Source organism: Daphnia pulex, chromosome 7 (assembly GCF_021134715.1).
Source record: "Daphnia pulex isolate KAP4 chromosome 7, ASM2113471v1".
Classification (NCBI taxonomy): domain Eukaryota; kingdom Metazoa; phylum Arthropoda; class Branchiopoda; order Diplostraca; family Daphniidae; genus Daphnia; species Daphnia pulex.
The window spans coordinates 1,537,634-1,559,107 of NC_060023.1; the positions used below are offsets into that span (position 1 = coordinate 1,537,634).

At 38.6% G+C, this 21,474-nt stretch overlaps 5 protein-coding genes across 8 annotated transcripts; 4 read left to right on the forward strand and 1 right to left on the reverse strand.

Moving 5' to 3' along the window:
• Positions 1-659: 659 nt before the first annotated feature.
• On the reverse strand, positions 660-9,374 carry LOC124197183. 3 transcript variants are annotated; one of them, XM_046592487.1, is made up of 6 exons: positions 8,326-9,374; positions 4,298-4,468; positions 4,038-4,231; positions 2,042-2,182; positions 1,817-1,954; positions 660-1,735 (listed from the first exon to the last, which is right to left on the reverse strand). In XM_046592487.1, the coding sequence occupies exons 2-6, from the start codon at positions 4,410-4,412 to the stop codon at positions 1,523-1,525; spliced, it is 801 nt and encodes a 266-aa protein (XP_046448443.1). In that variant the 5' UTR covers positions 4,413-4,468; positions 8,326-9,374; the 3' UTR covers positions 660-1,522. The 3 variants fall into 3 exon arrangements, with proteins under 3 accessions (XP_046448443.1, XP_046448445.1, XP_046448442.1); XM_046592489.1 differs by lacking the exon at positions 8,326-9,374 and adding an exon at positions 7,894-8,009; XM_046592486.1 differs by lacking the exon at positions 8,326-9,374 and adding an exon at positions 5,154-5,673.
• Positions 8,062-12,489, forward strand: LOC124197184 (fucose mutarotase-like). Its single transcript, XM_046592490.1, has 5 exons — positions 8,062-8,233; positions 11,668-11,807; positions 11,877-11,989; positions 12,072-12,137; positions 12,232-12,489. Exons 1-5 carry the CDS (start codon positions 8,149-8,151, stop codon positions 12,320-12,322), a joined length of 495 nt encoding a protein of 164 aa, XP_046448446.1. The 5' UTR covers positions 8,062-8,148; the 3' UTR covers positions 12,323-12,489.
• Positions 12,490-13,803: 1,314 nt separating this feature from the next.
• LOC124197185 lies at positions 13,804-15,670 on the forward strand. The gene is made up of 5 exons (XM_046592491.1): positions 13,804-13,946; positions 14,408-14,628; positions 14,695-14,835; positions 14,919-15,050; positions 15,113-15,670. Exons 1-5 carry the CDS (start codon positions 13,895-13,897, stop codon positions 15,332-15,334), a joined length of 768 nt encoding a protein of 255 aa, XP_046448447.1. The 5' UTR covers positions 13,804-13,894; the 3' UTR covers positions 15,335-15,670.
• A 1,368-nt stretch (positions 15,671-17,038) lies between these two features.
• LOC124197186 lies at positions 17,039-18,287 on the forward strand. Of its 2 annotated transcripts, XM_046592492.1 has the most exons (5): positions 17,039-17,233; positions 17,301-17,524; positions 17,587-17,727; positions 17,795-17,926; positions 17,989-18,287. In XM_046592492.1, the coding sequence occupies exons 2-5, from the start codon at positions 17,327-17,329 to the stop codon at positions 18,208-18,210; spliced, it is 693 nt and encodes a 230-aa protein (XP_046448448.1). In that variant the 5' UTR covers positions 17,039-17,233; positions 17,301-17,326; the 3' UTR covers positions 18,211-18,287. The 2 variants fall into 2 exon arrangements, with proteins under 2 accessions (XP_046448448.1, XP_046448449.1); XM_046592493.1 differs by having other exon boundaries at positions 17,039-17,524.
• Positions 18,288-18,785: 498 nt separating this feature from the next.
• Positions 18,786-21,345, forward strand: LOC124197197 (nicotinamide/nicotinic acid mononucleotide adenylyltransferase 1-like). The gene is made up of 8 exons (XM_046592510.1): positions 18,786-18,993; positions 19,059-19,144; positions 19,218-19,352; positions 19,414-19,572; positions 19,647-19,748; positions 19,819-20,780; positions 20,842-21,036; positions 21,127-21,345. The coding sequence occupies exons 1-6, from the start codon at positions 18,906-18,908 to the stop codon at positions 19,966-19,968; spliced, it is 720 nt and encodes a 239-aa protein (XP_046448466.1). The 5' UTR covers positions 18,786-18,905; the 3' UTR covers positions 19,969-20,780; positions 20,842-21,036; positions 21,127-21,345.
• The last annotated feature ends 129 nt before the right edge of the window (positions 21,346-21,474 follow it).

Below are 21,474 nucleotides of genomic sequence, written 5' to 3' on the forward strand. Positions count from 1 at the left end.
AGAATAGGAAAGAGTTTTGTTTCATTTTTCTTATTTAGGGAGGGAGAGTGAGACGAAGGTCAAGCGGTCGTTTTACAGGCGGGTTGATCTCTGCCATTGGACTTGACCCCGAACTTGAAACAATAACATTTCATGGTCAATTTCTTTGAATCAACTGTAACTGATGCATTTAAAAATAAGGAATTTCCGATGCCAATTTTTTAATTCTATCTAATTGGTCGGAGGTATTTTGGTCAAACATTGACGTCATGGTTTTGGAACGTGTCCAACTTCATTTTGATGCCAATTTAATACCTCTGCCAAAATGTTTAAATTTACTTAATTTTTTCTTGTTGCGAGAGAGAAATAAAGGAATAAACAGAAATATGCTTTCACGGTTCATTTCGATAATACACGAACTACACGCACTCCATCACTTACAACAATTTTTTGACAATGTCTGCAACTGAAATAATTCAATTAATCCAAGTGTGGCAAATTCAATTTGACGCGGGCACACGTAACAAATAAATATTCGGGACATTTTTCGTCTGCTAGGCTTATTTCTTTTTCCTTTTTTTTTTTTTAAAATGCCTAAATAACAATTCAAACAGTTTTTCATTTTTCAAATAGTTGATGATGCTGGGATTTGTGTCTCAGACATGTATAAAGATATTTAATCAGGATCAGGTCAGCATTTATTTGATGGCCAAAGACGACAAAGACTATTGTGTGCATTTTCTGTATACGTGTGTGTGTGTGAATAAATAGAATTGAGTAAATAATAACTATTGGTCATCAAAAAATGTTTGGTCTTTCTTGATGGGATGGATACGAGAGGAGATGGTCATTCAAAAATGGGCAGCCCGGCAGTTGCTGCCCACACAAGAAAACTAAACTGTATACTTCTATAGCTACTACAATTGTTTACATTAGCTGTCAAAACACAAAGTATCATATACCATTTTGTCGTGTGTGTGTCTGTGTGTGTGTGAATGGAGTTTTGTTAACGAAAAAATGTACATCTCAGGGGAAAGTAAACATCAGGTTGAAATCAAAGGAGGGCGGGATGAGTGAAACTTTGTGGAAAACTTGTTACACACACACAAAACACAAAGTCAGATTTGAATAATATCACAGTCAGAGTTTCACCAACACATTAACTACAACACACACAAATAGAGTTAACAAAAAGAAAAGTGAGGGGGGATTGAAGTGAACTGAATTTGTACGTGGTGAAATCAATCAACCACAAATAAAAGAGTGCCAGCATTCAATCCCCATGGATTAAAGACACACACACACACACAGAGTTTGTTTGAACACCGACAGCATTTGATATAGTTAATCGTGTGAATATGTAGACTTCAGATAGTTCATTCCTATGTCAATAAATAGTGGTAGGGAGTTGGGACACACTTAATTAAGTAGTAGTAATATAGTACTATAACAGTTTTTGAGATAATAATGGATGAATTTGAATTCCATTCCAAAAAACAAGTCCTTTTCGACCATCTGAATCTTTATATAGACCGGTTGTTGTTCAACTACTCGACCCTCCGTGTTGAAAGTGATGCAGAACTTGTTTCGTGTACTCCAGCAAGTTGATGTAATCCCTGACGATGATGAAATCGCGGAGATTGCGGCCAGAAGCGCTCCGCATGTCGCGGTATTTGTTGTCCATCAACTGACGGGCAGCGTCGGCATCGGGCTCGACGTGTTTCTCGATCATGGCCATCTGCAACGAGCACAAGACCTGCATAATAAAATGTCAAGAAATTAATCTCTCATATCTGTGCAATTCATTTTAAACAAAATTTCTGCAATCAATTATTACCATGGCGAGTTTGTTCTCGGTTGTGGCAAATTGTTCCAGAAAATCCCCGCCGTAGACGGCCCTGTCAAGGATAACTTGTTCCAGACCTACGGCTATCGTCTGTGAGGCCAGGTACAACTTTTTCAGCGTTGCTCCCAACTATTGATGATGAATTGATTAATTCAAAGAATAAAAATTAAGAGCTGCCTTTTTCATTTAGCCTCAATCAAAAATGAATAATTTTACCTCGAGGGAATCGAGTTGACGAGGGACGAGCTGGGCCCCGATGACCTTTGGCACGGCTTCATAGGCCGGCAACCAATCGTAGTGAAAATGCGCCCACGTTCGGACCATCTCGTCAAAGTCCATCCGGAACAGCGATCGCACCTGGTGGGATCGAATTAACAAACAAAAACAAACAAAAAACATGATTAGACACACGTACTAGGTATACACACATGTTGTAAATGAATGACAACTTGTCACTTTCAACTCCTCCCACTATACGTCAAATTGGGTTGGAGGGGGGGGGGACTAAACGAAAAAGTTTAAGGATATGCGTGTAAACAAATTTGGAAGCTTATTATTTTTAAAAATAGTACACACATGGCCTTATAGAGTCTTTTTTAAAAAACTATTGTGGTTTTTTTTCAAAATTGCGATTGCTCAATCGGAACTACTGCGAATTCTGGATCGGCCTCTCTGTGTACGTACAAGAGGTCGTCGGATATCCGGTTTTTGCGGTGGTCTTGGAGGAGACCAGGAGACGGGAGGAAAATTGCGTGCAGCCGGAAGAGTCCGGATCGTGGGAAAAAAATATTTTTTCGTTCGTTCGTGAGTGCGTGGGTGTATATAGTTGTGTACCGGAGATGGTATTTTATTTTTGCGGTGGCACAAAATTGAAAATGTTTTCTTTTCTTTTATTAAGTTGAAAACGGTATTTGATTATATTTGTACAAGTGACAAATACGAAGAAAAATTCCGAACGATTTTCAATTGCAGTTTCGTAGAAACACTAACGGCCTAGACATACACACAAGAAAAAGGGGGATCTATTGTTCAGGTATACTTTCTAACTCTCTATATGACTCGACTCTACCCATTAAGAAAAATATAAAAAAAGGGCGGAGGGTTTTTCCAGTCTTCCCTATCGGAATTTCAAAAATTCCCCCCAAAAAACAAATCTGCGATGTTTTAATTAATTTCAATTCAATTTAAAATAAAAATGCCATTTTAATCGATTTAAATGAGAGCTCAGCTGGTATCATTAGACTTCCGGCGGGATTGACCCTTTATCAAGAAAATGTGTACCGCAAGTGTGACGTCACAACAATCGCGCACCGTGGGAAAAATGTATTTCTCGATACTTTTTATTTTTTTAAAAAGACGGTGGCATTCCGAGTGTGTCCTGGACAATTTTCACGTAAATTGATGCGTGGGCGTTCGTTTTTTTTGTGTTTTTGGCAAGGAGGAATCGTAAAAAAAGAAAAAGTGGAGCTTCCGGAACTCATTACATCCAAGTGTCTTAGGGGTCACCACACAACCACGGAAAAGCTCCTGAAGAAAGCTCCAAAAAATGATTTAACAATCTGTTTCGGTTTCATCAGTTTTCAATTTCCAAAATTTAAAAAATTCTGGCAGACTAAACATTCCGCCTTTTTAAATAAAAGTTAATAAAGGTAAATCCCATCTCTAAGCTCTTGTCCATTTCAGAAAATATCGGAAAATGACTTGTTTAAATAGAATTCCCCAATGGTATAAAAGATATGTATAGACGGTACCACAAAAAAAAAGAGAGTGAAAGGATTCGTTTTTAACCACCGACTGACTGAGGATTTTTTGTTTTGAACCAAAAACCGTGGGGTTATTCCCAGTAGAGACTGGTGGATTTTTGGAGATCCAGTGATACATTCCAACCGACCAAAACACCACACGCATAACCCACCTTTTGGCTGTGTGTGTGTGCAATTTTCTACGAGTAAAGACAGGCCTATACATGAGCTATTTCAAGACTCTATTGTTTGGTTTCATGACACCTCTTTAAACCTTTTTCCTTCCAACCTGCGAAAATCGTGTGACATTGCGAAGGAATTTGGTTGCTTCTAATAATCCTAAGAGAGAAGACGGTAGCCAGCCCAGAGGCTGTGAGGAGGGAGTAGTATGTTAACGACATCCGGAATTTTTTAAAAAAAAGAAAAGAAAAATGGTTGTTGCAACAACAACCTTTTCTAGAACAACTTACAAATTCATCTTTGAAGGATTCAATCTGGCTGAGAGCAATGTCAACGTCGAGGACGGCATTGGCGGCAATTTCGGAATCTTCCAGCGGCGGAGCATCCGGGTCGACGCCGGAATCGTCCAGGATGCCACCGCACGGGTTGACCCACTTGGGCCGGACGTCGCGGAATCGGTCGCCCATTCCTCCTCGACCACCACCTACCCAAAAAAAAATTAAAATTAATTAATTTCAATTCAATTTAAAATTAAATGGATTAAATATACCTTCGAGAGGAACGGGAACGACATCGTCACTTTCAACGTCCAAATCGGTGGCCGTTTCATCGTCCATAGTCGAAGGTGTCGGGCTGTTCTTGTGACGTTGAACCGGTGCGGCCATGACGTTTCTGGTAGCGCAGCAGATGATGAACACGATCCAGCTGACCGTTCGGGCTTCTGTTTAAAACAATTGACAAACAAATAATTGAAAATTAGAATTTTGTTTTTTTGACTGGGACATCTGCGATGGTGAGAGACACGAGCGTCCCTTTTAGGACTATAACAACGACGTCGCGTGTGACTAACCAACCACAAACCTCCCTACCAGCCCCCCCTTGCTCACCACCACGCGATCGCACGGGACAATTTCCTTTCCGCGTGCTGGATGACTCAAAGAGAAACACCAAACAATTGGAAAATAAGAGAGCCTATATATATTATTACGTCATTCTTTTTTCGAAATCCGGGTTGAACATAGAAACTAATCATCATTAAAATAGATGAATCATCTTTGTATGTCTAGACTTGATAGGTACACGTGAGATATGGCGGCTTAAGAAAAAATCACTGATTCGACAATTGTGTCTCAAAATCAAAATGAAAAATCCAAAAATCTCAGGTAAAGAAAATGTCACCACGAGGTGAGAGAAAATCGGTAAAAGGCCAGGGGGGTTCATTTTGGTCGGGAAACGACCTTGAGCTGAGCAATGGTCGTCCAAATGATTTGTCTTTTACTCTCATTATTACCTGGAATCTGAATCAAAAGATAAGACTATCTTTGATGGACATTGACGAGACAAACATTTCCAGCTAAATGTTCAACCCAAAACACGTCAAATGAAAGTTCTAATAATCAACTTACGCTGGCCAATGTGTCTGAAATTGAGTAAAGACGAGTGTCGCTTTTTGGAGACGACGATCCGTCTGACGGTAATCGGTTGGGCGACAATCACAAATTCACTCGATGAAATCATTTTGGGGAAAGTCAAAAGTCGTGAAAAAAAATACCCGTAAAACAATCCCGCACACACATGCAACACAATCATGTACACAACACACACACTCGCCAACAACAAGATTAGATTAAATGAATAATCGATCCCGGCACTGACGTTCTCTAATGTGTTCACCGTTCAACGGAGAAATGGAAACTGAGGGATAAAAATTGAACGATGGGGGAAAAAACAACGTGGCGGTGACACACACACACACACTCACACACACACAGACGATGATTGGCAATTGGGTGGGCGATAGGAACGACTGGACTGGCCTACTCGGAAGGAGCTTGTCAACTGATTGCTACTGACGTCGGACACCTTATATTTTTATGATCCGTTGCATCAACGTCTATATACTAAGTCTGTTGCTTCACTCATAGTTTCAGTGTGTGTGTAGTCCCCCCATAATTGTGTGTGTGATGGGGGACGACCCACCAAAACAGACCCACCCTACCCCCCCTATAGGTGCCCCAGTGCACACTACATCTCAGGTAAGAAAAAACTAGAAAAATCAACCAGGTTCGAATCTGGGAGGTGCTATCAAAATTAAGTTCCGCCCTTATAATGTTTCAAGTCACCTCCCACTTAGACACACACCTTGGCTCGCCCACCTTCTATACTGTCGGTCGGATGCTGGTGAAGAAGAATCTTTCTGGCGGGCCATTTGTTTGGGGAAATTCTTTTTTTTTTTTTTCCAGGTGGGAAAACATAGAAGGGACCGACGGTTATTGGTGGGACGGAGGTGAAAGAAGAGGCGGGGCTTACGAGGGAGGGAGATTCCGTGACGTCAAAAAACTATGACGTCATAGGTAATAGAAATAAGAAACCAAGAAACCGCAGAGCCGTTTTTACTGGGAATCATTTTTTTTCAATATAGAGAAACGAACCAGCATCCATTTCCGGACACTTCCGGTGGTTTTTCGGAAATACTATGTACGTATACATTTGCAATTCCCAACGTAGCGGGATTCTTGGTTTGTTTTTTTACGTATTCAATGATTGGAAAATATTTACAGCAGAGTACGACCGGCACTTTCTGAGGGTTCCATTCATTTCTGGGCTTTGCTAGTTACTACGACTGCGACAAAGTCAAATGTTTTAGATTCAACTTTTAGCGTTTGGGCACGGTTATATAACTCCAAAAATTTCGGGAAATTGGTTTTGCGTAACACATATCTTTTTGATCTACGGAATATCGCGGAAATTTTACCGTTTCACCAAATAATTCTATAAGCTTGGTTCGCAAATACTTTTGACAGTTGATAATTTCCGAACGGGAGAAACATTTTACGTAACGAGTTTAAAATTTGGCAAAGCAGAAATGAAAATGGTAAAATTAATTTAATTAGAATTTCTATTAAATGAAGAATTTCAATGAAAACTATTAAATGAAAGCAAATTAAAGAAGCCATTTTCATTCAAATTTAATATAAATAATAAGAGTATGTTATGCAGGTCTATTACATCGCGTTTTACTTTAATCTTAAAACGGGAAAATAAAATCAATTCAAAGCAAAATGGCAACGATATTCTTCACTTAATAAAATGAAATCATTGATTGTCCTACAACAATAAATGATGATTTAAGCCAACACACAGTTAGGCTTTTGCCATTTTGCATTGACCTTATAGGGGAAAAAACGAAAGATTTTCGTTCAGTTTAGTGATAGCATCGCCTGACGTCGCCCCGCCCAATTTTTCCAAGTTCCGGGAGAAAAGGAAGACGTTTGAAATCAATCGAGTTGCGATATTGTAGACCAGTGAAAGTTTTTAGGGCCATATAAAGACTCGTGTGTTTGGGAGTCTCTATACTTCCGTTGTACTTCCGGTTTCAAATTTATCAAATAAGCAAGGATTAACCAACGGGATTTTCCCCCCCACTAAAGAAAGAAAAAGTGATCACGGCGACTGTTGCACGAATATGTCACGGTCCGGTGATCTATGCACTTTCCACCTTGCGGAACTGGACGTGCAACACGGGACGAGAGCAATCACCAGGCCCATTCATTAAAAATATTCCCAAAAATTCGTTGTATACGTCACGAAAAAAGGCCAATCTATCTATAGTGGTGACGACACGTTAATCTCATCATTACCTATGACTCGCCAGGCCGACGACGAAGTGAACCCATTTCCGTTGCAACCGATGAGGAAATAGGTTCTGGTATTTATAGAGGGTCTCACAGTGTCTGGATTTTGGCGGTTACAGGAATGTCATAAATTCCTGAAAAAGATTCCTACGAAGGTTACCTAATCATTTCAGATGGGCCAGGCAAGAGTTCAAAGATCAACCGGATTGCAGATATGATTGTGGCCTGAACTTAGACATTGGACTGCCAAAGCTGAAAAGTGGACGAGTCATTGCAAAGCTGGCTCTATAAATTGCCCTGCACATCCCCCTAGAATAAGGACAGAGATCAAACCAGGCAAGAGATACTCGTTAAGGCTTGAAAAAAGATAGCGATGACAAAGTGCAACGCATAAAACTGATAAAAATAAAACACGAGCCAAAATGGAAAACCTGTTTCGTCATCGTGAGCTCAGTCACAACTAGATAAAAACTGATGTACAAAATGGGTGGTAATAATAATGAAAACTCACCTGAAAACCAGTTTTTCTATATTTATGATGAATGAATCGAAAAATCTAGTCAAAATAAAAGCTAAAAGAAGCATTTGATAAAGGCGCCAACCAGTTGTTGGGAACACTGATGCACGTGTTGTGCAAAAAGAAAAATTAGCAGACGCCCAGGTGAATTTTATTTAATCTGATTTAAAGCAATTTGGCAACGCCTAGCCTCTATATCTCGACAAGGAAACTCGTCCCGAAAATATACACGTCAAATTTTCGCGTACCATGGGTCGTTTGAAAGGCATTTCCCCGCTTTTGTCTCCCGATTTACTGCACACACTTTGCTCGATGGGGCACGGCGATGAATTAGGTAACTTTTTTCAACATTTACGACCCCGTTCGTTTGATTATTTCGGCTTAAAAATCGGTTTGAAATCAGCAAGATAAGAGAGAGACACTCACCTGTAGTTCGGCTGCTCACACAAGTCAGCTGTTGTGGGGGGAAAAAGCCTGTAGGGCCCTGCGTGACCCGTTTTCTTTTTTTTTTCTATTTCTTGCTCACGTTCCGTCTAATTATAATAACGGCGGCGCCTGTTTTTGAAAACGAATCTTTGGCGTCTTTCCCGGAAGATCAAGAATGGGGGAACGCCATCTGCCAAACCCAGAGAATCTCTCGCCCATTATTGTCCCATTATCTTGTTTATTTTTCTGATGATCTAACAGAGATGTCGGGATTTTTCATTCTTCATCGAATGCCGGGGCTTGATGACCGGCTGTTATTTTTTTTTTTCTTTTAGGTGAACAACCAGAAAATTTAGACTGTCTTGATGATCTTTCAGAGGCCAAACAGCCTTGAGTCATTCGTGGCAATCTGACATTTCGACACACACACACAAGAGTCACATCAGAAACTGCTCCTGAAAACTCAGCCAGAGCGTCTCATGACCTTGCAAGATAAATATTCATTTCGCTCTGGGACTGGCATTGTTCCTGCTTTTGCGAAACAAGGCCCAGCTGAGCATTGTAAACCAACTCGACACCAATCAACAATGGCAGTCCAACAACTGTGTGTGGGTGGCTGAATGTCAGACGGTCAATTCTAGAGAGATGAAAAGGCGATTGTCAGAGCAGCTTTTTTTTTTTCGAAATAGATTCTTTCATCTGTTAAGTTTTTGTGGTCAATGAGAGAGAAGGGCTGCTGCTACAGTGGCAAATGACACACAATGGATGTGGTGACGGTCGCAGGAGGAAGCCGTGGCCGTCCCCGTGGTGACAGGTTGCTCAGGATCGCGGAGGCGGCCTGATTTCCCGTCTCCGGACGTGTCTCTCTCTCTCTCTTGTAACCACTTCTCAACAATGGTTCCATACACTTTTCCGATGGTCGTCATGTGTATATATCTACTTGTACAACTTCTTTGGGTATTTATTTCTCTCTCTTACAGATTCCCTGCTCAACAATGGCCAACTTTGCAATCAAAAAACGTATATTTCTAGGTCTCTTATTGTATATATTTCGTGATGTTCATTCACACACGAATCTTTGAATTAATGTGCACACCGTTTAGTGCGTTTTGACAGGTCCGTCGTCTGCTGGTTTGTTATAGGCAAGTTGTCATCGACGACTATTTCTCGGTTATATTTCTTTCACGGTTTGATTGAATAACACAGATTGAGTATTTCCATTTCTTCTTTTATTCTTTTCAAACTTTTTTCCCTTTAGTCATCCAAGGAGGAGGTGTTGATGGTATTCTTGTGTGTGTGTAACGAAAAATGCTCGTTCCCATCTCATCACGTTCCCCTTTTTTTTTTAAATAAGAAAACAGCGTGACTACTGCGATGCCCCAGCTAGTTCTGCGAATCCTTACCGAGCAATAAACAAACGGTCCGTGAACGGGACGAACTACCAGCAGCAGCAGCTTCCCCCTTTTCTTCCTCTCAAAAAATTTTCTAATAATAATCCAATGGGATTAACAATAGCACGTATAGATAAGGACAGACACTCATCTTTTTAAAAAAAGAAGAAAATTTGAAAATAATCGCCCGCCCCTTTGGAAAAAAAGAGAAAAAAGTCCAAAGGGAATTTTCTTAAAAAAATTCGATCGAATAACGTTGCCAGTTTTGAAATCAAAATTCCCGGAATTGTGTGTGGAAAGAAATTGTCGGCGTATATATGTGTTAGGCCCACCAGTGTGTGTAGTGACTTCAACACCTGTACCCCCCCCCCTATTTCTAACACAGGTACAAACGACGGGGGGTTTTCTTCTTAAAAAAAATGTTCCGATTTTGTTTTTTTGTTTTTTTCAATTGTTGGGTCTGGTGAAGAGGTGAACCCCCGATTTTCTTTGGCTAAGTGAATAAGACAATTGGAAATGGTTGTAGGAAACTTTCTTGAGAGCCCATAATCAACCCACACAGGTGGACGGGAAGTAGCTAAGAGTGTATTGTTTTAATCAATCAATGGGAAGGCGGCATGTTTGTTTTTATTTGTTTTAATTCTTTGCCCAGGTGTGTTGTGACATGTTTGTTTAAAGCGACAAAAGTTACGGAACGGCCATCGACTCATCGATTGTTTCTAGTAACTTTTGTTTCTTTAGCCCCATACAGCTAGTAGGCTCATCATCATCATCACCTGACAGGTGTGTCTCCACCGCCAACTCTTTCCATTCCCGAATTCACTTTTTTTTATTATTTTTATTTTTCCGACTTTTTCTTGTGTGTGGGGTAAAAATGTGGAAAATCATCATTTTCCCCCTTTTATATTTTTCCCTGATTTTCTTTCATCATTTTTCGTCTTAGTCGGGATGGGAAGTTAAGGAGTTGCGCGTTCTCTCTCTCCCTGTACGCCGTGTCACTATTCCCGGAAACTTTTCATGTTTAGGCCTACTCTCCGCGTATATGGCTCTCTCTCCCGCCGCCATCACCACCATCACGGGTGGAACTTTTTTTTTAAAAATGGCTGGAACACAAAAAAAAATGTTTTTTCTTGTTTAAACATTTCTTTCGAACTTTTCATCTTTTTTCTTTTATTGATTTTTCCTTTTGATTTGATTATTATTTTTCACGTCACGAAGGAAAAAAGTATCGAAATCAAAGCGTTTGCGGATCTTTGAAACTCTGGTCTCACTCGTCAAGAGCGTGACTATTTTATTTTTTTTCCATCCGCAGTTTCGGGATTGGTCGTCTGCTCTTCTGAAATCTGATTGGTTCTCCCGAAAAGAAAAAGATGTTTTTCTTCTTCTTCCCGACTTTCTTAGATGCTGGTGGGTGTCGATTCTCCATTCACGGACATTATAGCGGGAGCCAGTCTCTCTCTGCCCCATTCAAAAGTTGTACATCCGCCATTGTTGCTAAAGATATTCTCTCTTTGGCTGGATTGAATTACAGTGTGGCCCGGTTGTATTTGATGATATTTCTTTTTTTCTCATTTCATTTCATTTCGGTAACAAGGTGCGCTTCATTGTTATTCATTTTCTCTTCTTCTTCGTTTTGATGATGAGAAGATCGTGTGAAGAGTGTCGACCGACGATACACATTTTCTTCTTTTTCCCCCCTTGTTGAACGCGCAACGGGCTGTTGTTGGCCGTTCTGGCCCCATCACCTTTCCGGGAATCGGCCCGTCTGTGTTGTGTGTGCGGGAGGCAGGCGCGCTGGGGGGAAATGGGGGGGGGGGGGGGGAGAAAGGAGTTAAAAATGAGAATTGAATTTATTTATTTATTTATTTATTTACTATTCTTACCGTTTTTCTTTTTACATTTTTGTCTGATGCTTTGGAAAATTGAATTCTTGTATTTTTGTATTTTCTAGTTTTGGCGGATGCCAATTTCCCGACGGCTTCCATGTGCCGAGATGGAGCCAAACAAATCAGAGCCGACGGACACACGATTCCGGCTCTGTTGGAAGCTATCCTCACCTTGATGCCGTTAGACACTTACTGCTGGTCGCCGGTAAAAATTTCAACTTTAATCATCAAAATGATTTTTTGAATTCAATGTCGCCATTTGGATTTCTTATAGGTTAGCGTGATGGATGTGACGGATAATGATCGTTGCAAAGGCCTAAGTGACCCGCCCGTCTGGCCGCAGTACAAGCGTCTGCTCAAAGAAGCTGAGCAACGTGACATTCCCCTGTAAGTTTCTCATTTCTCTCAATGAATCAAATCGCCACATCATTCGATTTGGATAATCAAAATTTTTTCTCTTGATGGATAGGCAAACGATGGAGCGATTTGATTTCTACGATCGAGCTCGCAAAGCTTTCGCCATCGTCCAAACGGGGTTAGTTTTTATTTTATTTTATTTTTGGTGGATAATTTCGTGTCACGTCATGACGTTTAAAAGTCTCACATTTATTTGTTTGTTTTCTCTGCAGGGAGACTGCGCTTTACGGCAACATTATTCTGAAAATGGGCGTCATCTCTGATGCTAGCCAAACGGAGCCACCAGCAGCCGACAAGTCTTAAAAAGAGAAAATTTCCAGCAGCTTTCTTTCCTTTTAAAATAAAACCAAAACCATTCCCAATATTACAAGAAAAAAACAAAAATGTTTGATTATTAACTATTTTTGTATTATGAGAGTGAATGAGGGTATTCCTTAAATGGGTTTGAAATAAAAGAAAATGTGAATCGATTCCTTCGCTTTCACCATTCATCACCGATGAATTTAAATGTATAAGAGCAAACCGGCTTATCTGTTGATGTGGCAAGTGATCAGCGTATAAAAATAAATCTTGTGATAACAGAAACAAGGTTTTTTATTTGTAGTTAATCGATTTGAGCTTGTTTTTTTTTATAATAAGCCGCATTGCTCATCTTGTTGATTTATTGACTGTGGTTTGTTTGTACGACCGTCTTAGTTCATGTATACTGGTGTTTAATGGAAGCTATGTGACTCATCCTTATCTTATTGCTGTTTGATTGCAATAGCATCAAGTCAACACCTTTTTGGGTGGTGACTTAATTCAAGTTTCTTTCGGTTTCCAAAAGTTTCTAGTTGCTTCTGTCTTCCAGATTTCAATCAATGGTGCAATCACGGGAAATTTGTCGAGTTGAGCACTTGCCTTTGTGCCATTTCTGTCAGAAATAAAAATAAATATATCGTCAACAGAGATTTGACCAGGTTTAGACTTGTCCGGTCGGCCGGCGATATTTGTTTTTAGTCAGAGATTTTGGCATTGATTATAAATACACCTTGTTTAATTGTTTTTTAAAAGAAATTGCTCGGTATTTTTGGCTTAGGTTTACCCCTTTTCATTCCTCGAATTGTTGTCGCCTTGACAAATCACGGTTAATTTAAAATTTCAGCGAAAAGTCATCAAAGGCGTCAGAGATGAATGAATCAGAAAACATTTTTGGGGTGGGAATTCCCCACAGAATTAATTAATTTCTCCAAATTCTTTAACCTGTTCATTCATATTTCCCTAGTCCCGAAACATTTTGAAATGTTCGTCACCAAATGTGTTAAGCCAGTTGCCCGAAACGTGACCGCATACATAATCCAATCATAAATACCTAAATTTTTCACTTGTGATAAAAATATTGTTAATTCGACTTGTCCGCTGAACATTGCAATATCCTCTGCCAGGTAAGTGCGTGTTATTACTACCGGTTATTATTACGTAATTAAGGTTATTACAGAAATAATACTTTGATGGCGCAACATTCAATATTTGATTTGGCCGGACTGGGCACGTGGCAACGACAATCAACTTAGATAGACTTGTTGAAAAATGATTTTGACGTATTACAGGTGCGAAGGGATTTATTCCGATCAAAAATCAATGCATGAATAATATTCGTGTCCATACTAGCACGAGAGGGGGAGGAGGGGTTTTTCTGATTCAGCGCTGATAGCGAGCCTTGATTGCCTAATTGGTAAAAAAGGTATAAATAAAAGGTAAGAACAGTCCGTTATGAACAGAAACTGTCTAAAACTTGTCAGCTATACCAAAGGTGCGATCGTTTAATTTCTTAACGACCAAATTATTTTCTTAATCACAACGAATTCTTATTTAATCATCACTTTCAAGAGCAGAATGACGCCCGAACCAGTCACTAGAGTTCGATGGATCTTTCACCTCATTTATGGTCAGTTTCTCGAAATAATCATTTTTAAAATGTTGCACACAAGTTATAGAATTAATGAGAGCGCTGAGGTGGGGTGAAATAGTGATGTATTTTTTACAAAAATTTCGTTTTGAATTTGGCGCCACATTCCTTTCGAATCTAATCTCTTGCACCTAAAGGCATCGGCTTTTATCTTGTCGGTGAGATAAATCACTGAAGGTTTTTCCGGTTCTTTCACTATTGAACACGTTGTTTAAAAGATCGGTGTCCAGACAAGAGTTTAACTCATCTAAATCTAGTAAAATTTAGCTTCTTATTTTGTCTCATTAGAATTCATTGCCTGTTTTATTTTTTACAACAATTCAAAATCATTTTTGAAAATTAGTGAATATCCAACGGTGAAATTTCACGACGACTAGTTTGACCTCATTTCACATTTAAAAAAATTAATTCTCAATTTTATTTCGTCATTTCCATTTTAGTTTTGTTCTGCTTAAGCAAGAGAGTCATGGCTTCACCTGTCACTGGTGACTTGAGTCGGTCCACTCGAATTGGCCCTGAAGGTCCGGAATTCTGGATCCAGCCATGCGGATACACTGTGGAAGGAAATACTCCACCGTATCCTGACTCTGTTTTAGCAGGAGATTACAAATCTTACCTGCAGATGGACCTCCTTTATCTCGAACAGTGGCTGGGGAATTTCGTAATTACAGAAAAATTAATTTCAGTGTTGCCTCATTAGAAATTAAATATTCACATTTTCATTTAGTGTCAGGACAAATTCCTAATGTCTTTTGCCGATCAAGTGAAAAGCGATGAAGCTTACCGCTATGATTGGCTTCAAGTTAACACCGTCATTCCAAAAAAGCCCGGTCAGCACTTGACTGCATCCCATTATTCTCAACAGCAGGTATGCATAATCAAATATTTACCAGTTGAAGGTTATGGTGAATTAATCATTCATTTTTATTTATTCGGTCATTTGATTTCTAGTTTTCTGCCATGTTGACCCAATCATCCAACATTTTCCAACGGATCGCCATTGGTTGGGAACAAATGGAATATGAGAAAACCGATTCCTCTTACAAAGATTATTTCACATCCGCAAAATTCCGCATGAAAACTGTAAGTTTTTTCAAAAAATTCAATTCTCTGTGTTTAACATTTTCTAATGAACTGTTTTATAGACGTTGTGTCAGTTGGATGGATATTTGGCTGATAAGAAAATGTCTCCGGCGCCCAATCCGACCCGGTCCATTATGCCAAATGAATTGCGTTCAATCACGAGCGCATCCCAACGCGACCAACGTAATTTCCGCATCATAAAAGAATATGTCAACGCCCTAGAATATTACGTCGATGCGTTTAGCTACTTTGAAACAGCTTCGGCTCAGAAGTCTTCCCTCTAATTATTTCCTATAATTTATTTCCTTCTGGCTTTTGTGATAGTTTATAGGAAAAAAGATCTCTATTCAAAAAATATGTCTCTTACAAAATGATCTTGTTAAAAAGAAACGTTTAAGGTGCTAGATTACGTCCCAGTCTTGATGATTATAATTCCATATAATTAATATTTAATGTTATGTCCTATATATTTTGAATCGTTTGCCAAAGTATTTATCGCAGGGACTTTTAATGCTGACTTGACTTAATGTTGCTAATGGTAACCACAAATGAAAATCTATTTAACAGTGCCAAACTATTGCCAAAAATCAAAGAGAGAAGAATAAAATATTTCACGACAAGCAATTGTGTTTAATTATTTTTAAATTCCCGGTGATTTTCTGTTTTGACCAGGAGATTATAAATTTTACCTGTAGATGGACCTCCTTTACCTTAATCAGTGGCTGGAAAATTTGATTAGTTCAAAAATGTAATTTTCTGTTTTTGCTTAAAGTAAATTTTCTCATCCGTCTTTCACTGTTTCACATAACAATTGATGATGCAATAAGGGGAATTTTTTTAACCAAATCACTTTTCAATTAATCGGTTTCATCCACATAGATTTTATCTGGCCCAGACTTGCCCGGTCGGTGATTTACTACGTCAAGGCAGCAGAGATTTTGGCATTTTTACACCTTTTTATGAATTGAACCTTTTTATGAATGGTTAAAAAATGTCGGCATTTTTACTTGATTTCCTCTTTTCATTCTTTGAATTTTGTCACCTTGAAAATCACAGTTAACAAAATTCAGCGAAAAGTAATTAAAGGTGTCTGAGATGAAGGTAAAAACTTGTCGAATGAATCAGAAAATTTGGGAATTCCTCACAGTACCAATAAATTTTCTAAATCTTGACCCAGTCCTGACCCAATTAATTATTCATCCAGTCGCGAAACAGTTTTTACGTCACGGACGTATGACGTAATGAGTTACGTATGAACTGATGATTGACAGGCACGTGACCATGCAAGATGCAACCAATCATAAAACGTTATAGAAATACAGTATATACCTGAATACATTAAATTGTCATGTATTAAGTTATCCCAATTTCACCGGTGATTATAATATTGATTGCGATAATGTGTCAGGCGCACGTGCGTGACGTAAATATGTACCGGAAATTGCATTGATGGTGCAACAGAAAAAATGCGATTTATGTTGGCGCATATGATTACATATTTTGGCATGATTGAACAATCTGTGTAAATAATTAATTGATTGATTTGTTTGACATTTGTTTCTTAGGCGTGGAATTGGCAGACAGATAAGATAACATATATAAAAACCGGAGTATCCATCACAAAAATCACACTTTACTTTGATTCTTTGGATGAAGAACAAGTTATTCCAAGAGCAAAATTCGATTATTGCTTCATTCTCTCCATCAACACAATTGTTTTCCAGCTCAAAAACAATTCTTATTCAATCAGCACTTAAGCAAGATGACGTCCAAACGAGTCACCCAAATTCGTTGGATCCTTTGCCTAATTGCTGGTTAGTTTTTCAAAATGTGTTGCACAAGTTCTTAATGAGGATGCGGAGGGGTGTGATGAAATCAATCAATTTTTTTAAAAACATTTTTGAATTTTGGCGCCAAATTTCTTATCTAATCTCTTGTGTCTATGGCAACGGCTTTATCTTTTTGACTCACGCGATCGCAGTAAATTTGTCCATTTCGTTTATACTAAACACGTTGTTTTAGAACGATGTTCCGAAAAACTGGTTTCATCAAAACTGGTCAATGTAACTTCCGATTATCAGTCAAATATCTATTTCATTGTCTGTTTTATATTTACAAAACAATCCAAAATCATTTTTGAAAATTAGTGAAAATCCAACGGTGAAATATCGTGAAGAGAAAATGTGATCTCACTTCAAATTTATAATAATACATAAATTCTCAATTTAATTTCCTCATTTTTAATTTTAGTTTTGATCTGCTTAAGCAAGAGAGTCATGTCCTCACCTGTCACTGGTGACTTGAGTCGGTCCACTCGAATTGGCCCTGAAGGTCCGGAATTCTGGATCCAGCCATGCGGATACACAGTGGAAGGAAATACTCCACCATTTCCTGACTCTGTTTTAGCAGGAGATTACAAATCTTACCTGGAGATGGACCTCCATTACCTTGAAGAGCTGTGGCTAGAACAATTTGTAATTTCCAAAAATTAATTTCGGTGTTGGCTTATGCATTGAATATTCACATTTTCATTTAGTGTCTGGACAAGTTTTTAATGTCTTTTGCCGATAAAGTGAAAAGTGATGAAGCTTACCGCTATGATTGGCTTCAAGTTAACACCGTCATTCCAAAAAAGCCCGGTCAGCACTTGAATGAATCCCATTATTCTCAACTGCAAGTATGAATAAACAAATATTTACCATTTGAAAGTTATGGTGAATTGATCATTCATTTCCCTTTTATAGTTTCCTTCCATGCTGACTCAATCATCCAACATTTTCCAACGGATCGCCATTGGTTGGGAACAAATGGAATATGAGAAAACCGATTCCTCTTACAAAGATTATTTCACATCCGCAAAATTCCGCATGAAAACTGTAAGTTTTTCAAATGAAATTCACTTCTCTGTGTTAACATTTTCTAATGAACTGTTTTATAGACGTTGTGTCAGTTGGATGGATATTTGGCTGATAAGAAAATGTCTCCGGCGCCCAATCCGACCCGATCCATTATGCCAAATGAATTGCGTTCAATCACAAGCGCATCCCAACGGGACGAACGTAATTTCCGCATCATAAAAGAATACGTCAACGCCCTAGAATATTACGTCGATGTATTCAGCTACTTCGAAACAGCTTTGGCTTCAAAGTCTTCCCTCTAATTACATTTCCTTGCTAATTTTATTAACTGCTTAATTTTGTGGATCACTTAGAGAAGATTCACAAGATTTTTCTGCTACAAAAAAGATCTCTCGTATAAAAAGATGTATTATTCCTATATTTTTATTATTTCGCAGGATATTTATGAGTAATTCCGTTGATTGAATGCTATTTAATGTGGTTGGACAGTGTCAATTATTTAACTATAGAGATTTATTTAACAGTGCCAAAACTTGCCAAAAATCGTGAGAGAAAAATAAACGTTTCACGAAAAAAACAATCATTGGAGTATTAAGGTGAAACTCGGATTTCATTTCAGTGATGCAATGCTAGATTTTGCGCGGGACGACGAGTCCTCTTGAATCTTGTTGGGCTTGGGCTGATTCAAATTTCAAACAGCGTTTGTCTTTTCTAAAGTCGTTAAGATATAAGGCCTCTTCTACCTTTAAAATTTATTTACGGATTCTGGCGGATTAAGGAAGGCCTCGTTAGTTTTATTAGCTTCAATCTTCAAAAAATCAAAGTTTATTGACGAGTTTTTATTTTGTGTTTGTACTTTTGACCGTTAGGTGTCACTGTTTGATTTGTTGATTCGTCTGCACTTGTCAGTGTGTGTCACCGAAGGTCCGAAATAGTAAAAAGTGCAATTTTCTTTTTAAATTCATCTTGTTAGTTATAAATCCCGAAACATCTTGAAATGAATAAGTGTTTTAAACCGACCCGAACTGTTTTGATAGCTGTGGGATCTTTCAACCCGCCGACAAACATGCATCTGCGGATTTTTGGTAACTTGACCCATTCATTTCTGAACTATTTTCACAACAATCCATGACTTCAATATTGAAATAAGAGCTTGCCAAGGATTTCCTGCAGAAAAATGATCATGAAGTACTTGGAGGCATCATTTCACCTGTCCACGATCAGTATGGAAAGAAGGTAGATTAGTTTCTAAATATCCAATAAAACATTCTGGTGCCTGATGAGTTAGTTGATCTTTTATATTTTTTAGGGTTTGGTAACGGCTGAACACAGATGCTCTATGCTCAAGTTGGCAGTTGAGACATCTAACTGGGTTAACATTTCTGAATGGGAAACCCAGCAAGAAGGATGGACCAGAACGGCAGAAAGCCTCAAATTTTACAAGGTGAATTAAAGAAGAGTACCATTATTTATAGTTTGCTATAATGGTTTTTGTTTCATTTCAGAAAGCTCTTAATGATATTAACAGTGAATTTGACTGGGCCAAAAAGATTCAGGCCAAAATGTTGGACAAGGAATTCCCGTTGAACATCAACTTAAAACTTTTGTGTGGTGCAGATCTAATTGAGTCTTTTGCTGTCCCTGGACTCTGGAAAGATGAAGATGTTGGTTGATGTTGCATTTTATAAATTATTCATTCAAAATTACCAAGATTAATTTGTTCGGTTTTCATTTATAGATTGAAGACATTGTGAGCAATTATGGATTGGTGGTCATTTCACGTTCTGGGTCCAATCCGCAGCAGTTTATTTATGAATCCGATTTGCTAACTCGCCTGCAGGTATATTTACTTAATCAGATTTTTTTTTATTGACCTAACTCGTGTCTTAAATCCAAATAATATTGCACAGAGAAATATCAGCATAGTTCCAGAGTGGATAACGAATGAAATCAGCTCAACCAAGATTCGAAGAGCTCTAAGCCGTGGCGAGAGTGTTCGATACCTGACGAGCGATTCGGTAATCGACTATATTCAGACCAATCGTCTCTACATCCAGTGAGCCGGAAGTTCTGCCAGTGCTATTGCTAGTCTATCGTTTCAACCGCTTATTTATAAACATTTTGGTGTATGTTTGGTACGTATAAAAATATAACTTGGAAGTCTACTAATCAAAATTGAAATGTTTCCAACGAGGGTGTGTAAATAGCCAGTTCGATCTAACAGTCATAGCAACCATAGCAACTGCTACCTGTTGAGTATGAAAGCATTTCATTATACATATAGGAATCCTACCGGGTGTGTATCCGTCATCATCAGACAGATATAATAGTAATTAAGAAACTGTTAAGGCATCATGCATTCTTTCACTTGAAGAACACACATGGAAATATAGCAGGTTATCATATTACGATTAAATAGCAGGTTGAACTTCATATTCAGTGCTGCCGTTTGTTTGAAACGGAATTTGCTGGACAAAGTAGTAAGTGTGGAACTATTACCATACCGTGCTATAACTCACCCGCACCTGCTTTACGGCATACCGAGCAATTGCATTCGTTGGGAAATTTATAGACATCTGTGCTGATTCACTGTTTTCATTATTTTTTTTTCTCTCGTGTGCTCGACATTTTATTAGTCACGTTGGATTCTATTGCTCCGACATTCTCTCAGTTAGTTTTTGGACTGTCATTCCATATGCGACTAACAGATGCAATTCGATTGACGTCAGTAAAATTGGGCTTTATAAGGGAGAGACATTTTAGCCTGTAGCTTCATATCAGAATCGAAACAATAACTGCGTTACTAGTTAGAGAGATGAACAAGTCCGTAGCATTCCTTCTCGTGCTGGTTTGTGTCCAGCTAATGATCCAGGTATATCTAATATTACTTTACATTTATTGATTATAATTTCATTGTATTAACATTTTTACAGGGCAGCGAACAAAATCCAATTGCTGATGTTGAAGAAAAATGGTTTGCCGCTATGCGTCACAAACACGAATCGGCCAAAGGCGAGAATGGCCATCACCATGGCCATCACTATGGCCCAAACCAAGGACATCATGGACATCACAAACGCTCGACTACTACGTCGTCGACAACAGAAGCGGCTCTAACAACCGTTTAGGTACCCATATCATAATCTCAAAAATTAATCCAATGGAAAATAATCGACATCACCACTGATTTGGTATGCTAAACAACTGTTGCATTACAGGCAGCTCCGCAGCTCCACGTCGACATCCGGCTCCATTGATTCGCCGTGAAACAATATGACCCTATTAAGGAACATTCTGTTTCTCTACGGAATACTGTTAACATAAATGGTGTGTTAAATTATTTAAAACAATTATGTGATCCTACTAATCATTCCTTATCACGAATTGTTGTTATATTTCATTTAATTTCTGGCTATATACACTATGAAGTAATTACAGAGACAAGTCAATTTCTTCTTCGATAAGGAATCCGGTGAATTGAGTAGGATTTTAAGAATGGATTTTCCAGGTTCAAACTAGCGGTTCAAACTAGCGGACTAATAACTAGTTTTTATAACTTTTTGTTT

Excerpts from the sequence above, each read along its gene's own strand:
- LOC124197197 (XM_046592510.1), top strand. The coding sequence starts at position 18,906 with ATGAATAAGTGTTTTAAACCGACCCGAACTGTTTTGATAGCTGTGGGA. Across the intron at positions 18,994-19,058 it reads CATGCATCTGCGGATTTTTG|AGCTTGCCAAGGATTTCCTG; the intron begins GTAACTTGACCC and ends TATTGAAATAAG. Across the intron at positions 19,353-19,413 it reads AAAGCCTCAAATTTTACAAG|AAAGCTCTTAATGATATTAA; the intron begins GTGAATTAAAGA and ends GTTTCATTTCAG.
- LOC124197186 (XM_046592493.1), top strand. The coding sequence starts at position 17,327 with ATGTCCTCACCTGTCACTGGTGACTTGAGTCGGTCCACTCGAATTGGC. Across the intron at positions 17,728-17,794 it reads CCCATTATTCTCAACTGCAA|TTTCCTTCCATGCTGACTCA; the intron begins GTATGAATAAAC and ends TCCCTTTTATAG. Across the intron at positions 17,927-17,988 it reads CAAAATTCCGCATGAAAACT|ACGTTGTGTCAGTTGGATGG; the intron begins GTAAGTTTTTCA and ends ACTGTTTTATAG.
- LOC124197185 (XM_046592491.1), top strand. The coding sequence starts at position 13,895 with ATGACGCCCGAACCAGTCACTAGAGTTCGATGGATCTTTCACCTCATT. Across the intron at positions 13,947-14,407 it reads GATCTTTCACCTCATTTATG|TTTTGTTCTGCTTAAGCAAG; the intron begins GTCAGTTTCTCG and ends TTTCCATTTTAG. Across the intron at positions 15,051-15,112 it reads CAAAATTCCGCATGAAAACT|ACGTTGTGTCAGTTGGATGG; the intron begins GTAAGTTTTTTC and ends ACTGTTTTATAG.
- LOC124197184 (XM_046592490.1), top strand. The coding sequence starts at position 8,149 with ATGGGTCGTTTGAAAGGCATTTCCCCGCTTTTGTCTCCCGATTTACTG. Across the intron at positions 8,234-11,667 it reads GGGGCACGGCGATGAATTAG|TTTTGGCGGATGCCAATTTC; the intron begins GTAACTTTTTTC and ends TGTATTTTCTAG. Across the intron at positions 11,990-12,071 it reads GAGCAACGTGACATTCCCCT|GCAAACGATGGAGCGATTTG; the intron begins GTAAGTTTCTCA and ends CTTGATGGATAG.
- LOC124197183 (XM_046592486.1), bottom strand. The coding sequence starts at position 5,337 with ATGATTGTGTTGCATGTGTGTGCGGGATTGTTTTACGGGTATTTTTTT. Across the intron at positions 1,955-2,041 it reads GTCAACTCGATTCCCTCGAG|TTGGGAGCAACGCTGAAAAA; the intron begins GTAAAATTATTC and ends CATCATCAATAG. Across the intron at positions 1,736-1,816 it reads CCGAGAACAAACTCGCCATG|GTCTTGTGCTCGTTGCAGAT; the intron begins GTAATAATTGAT and ends TTTATTATGCAG.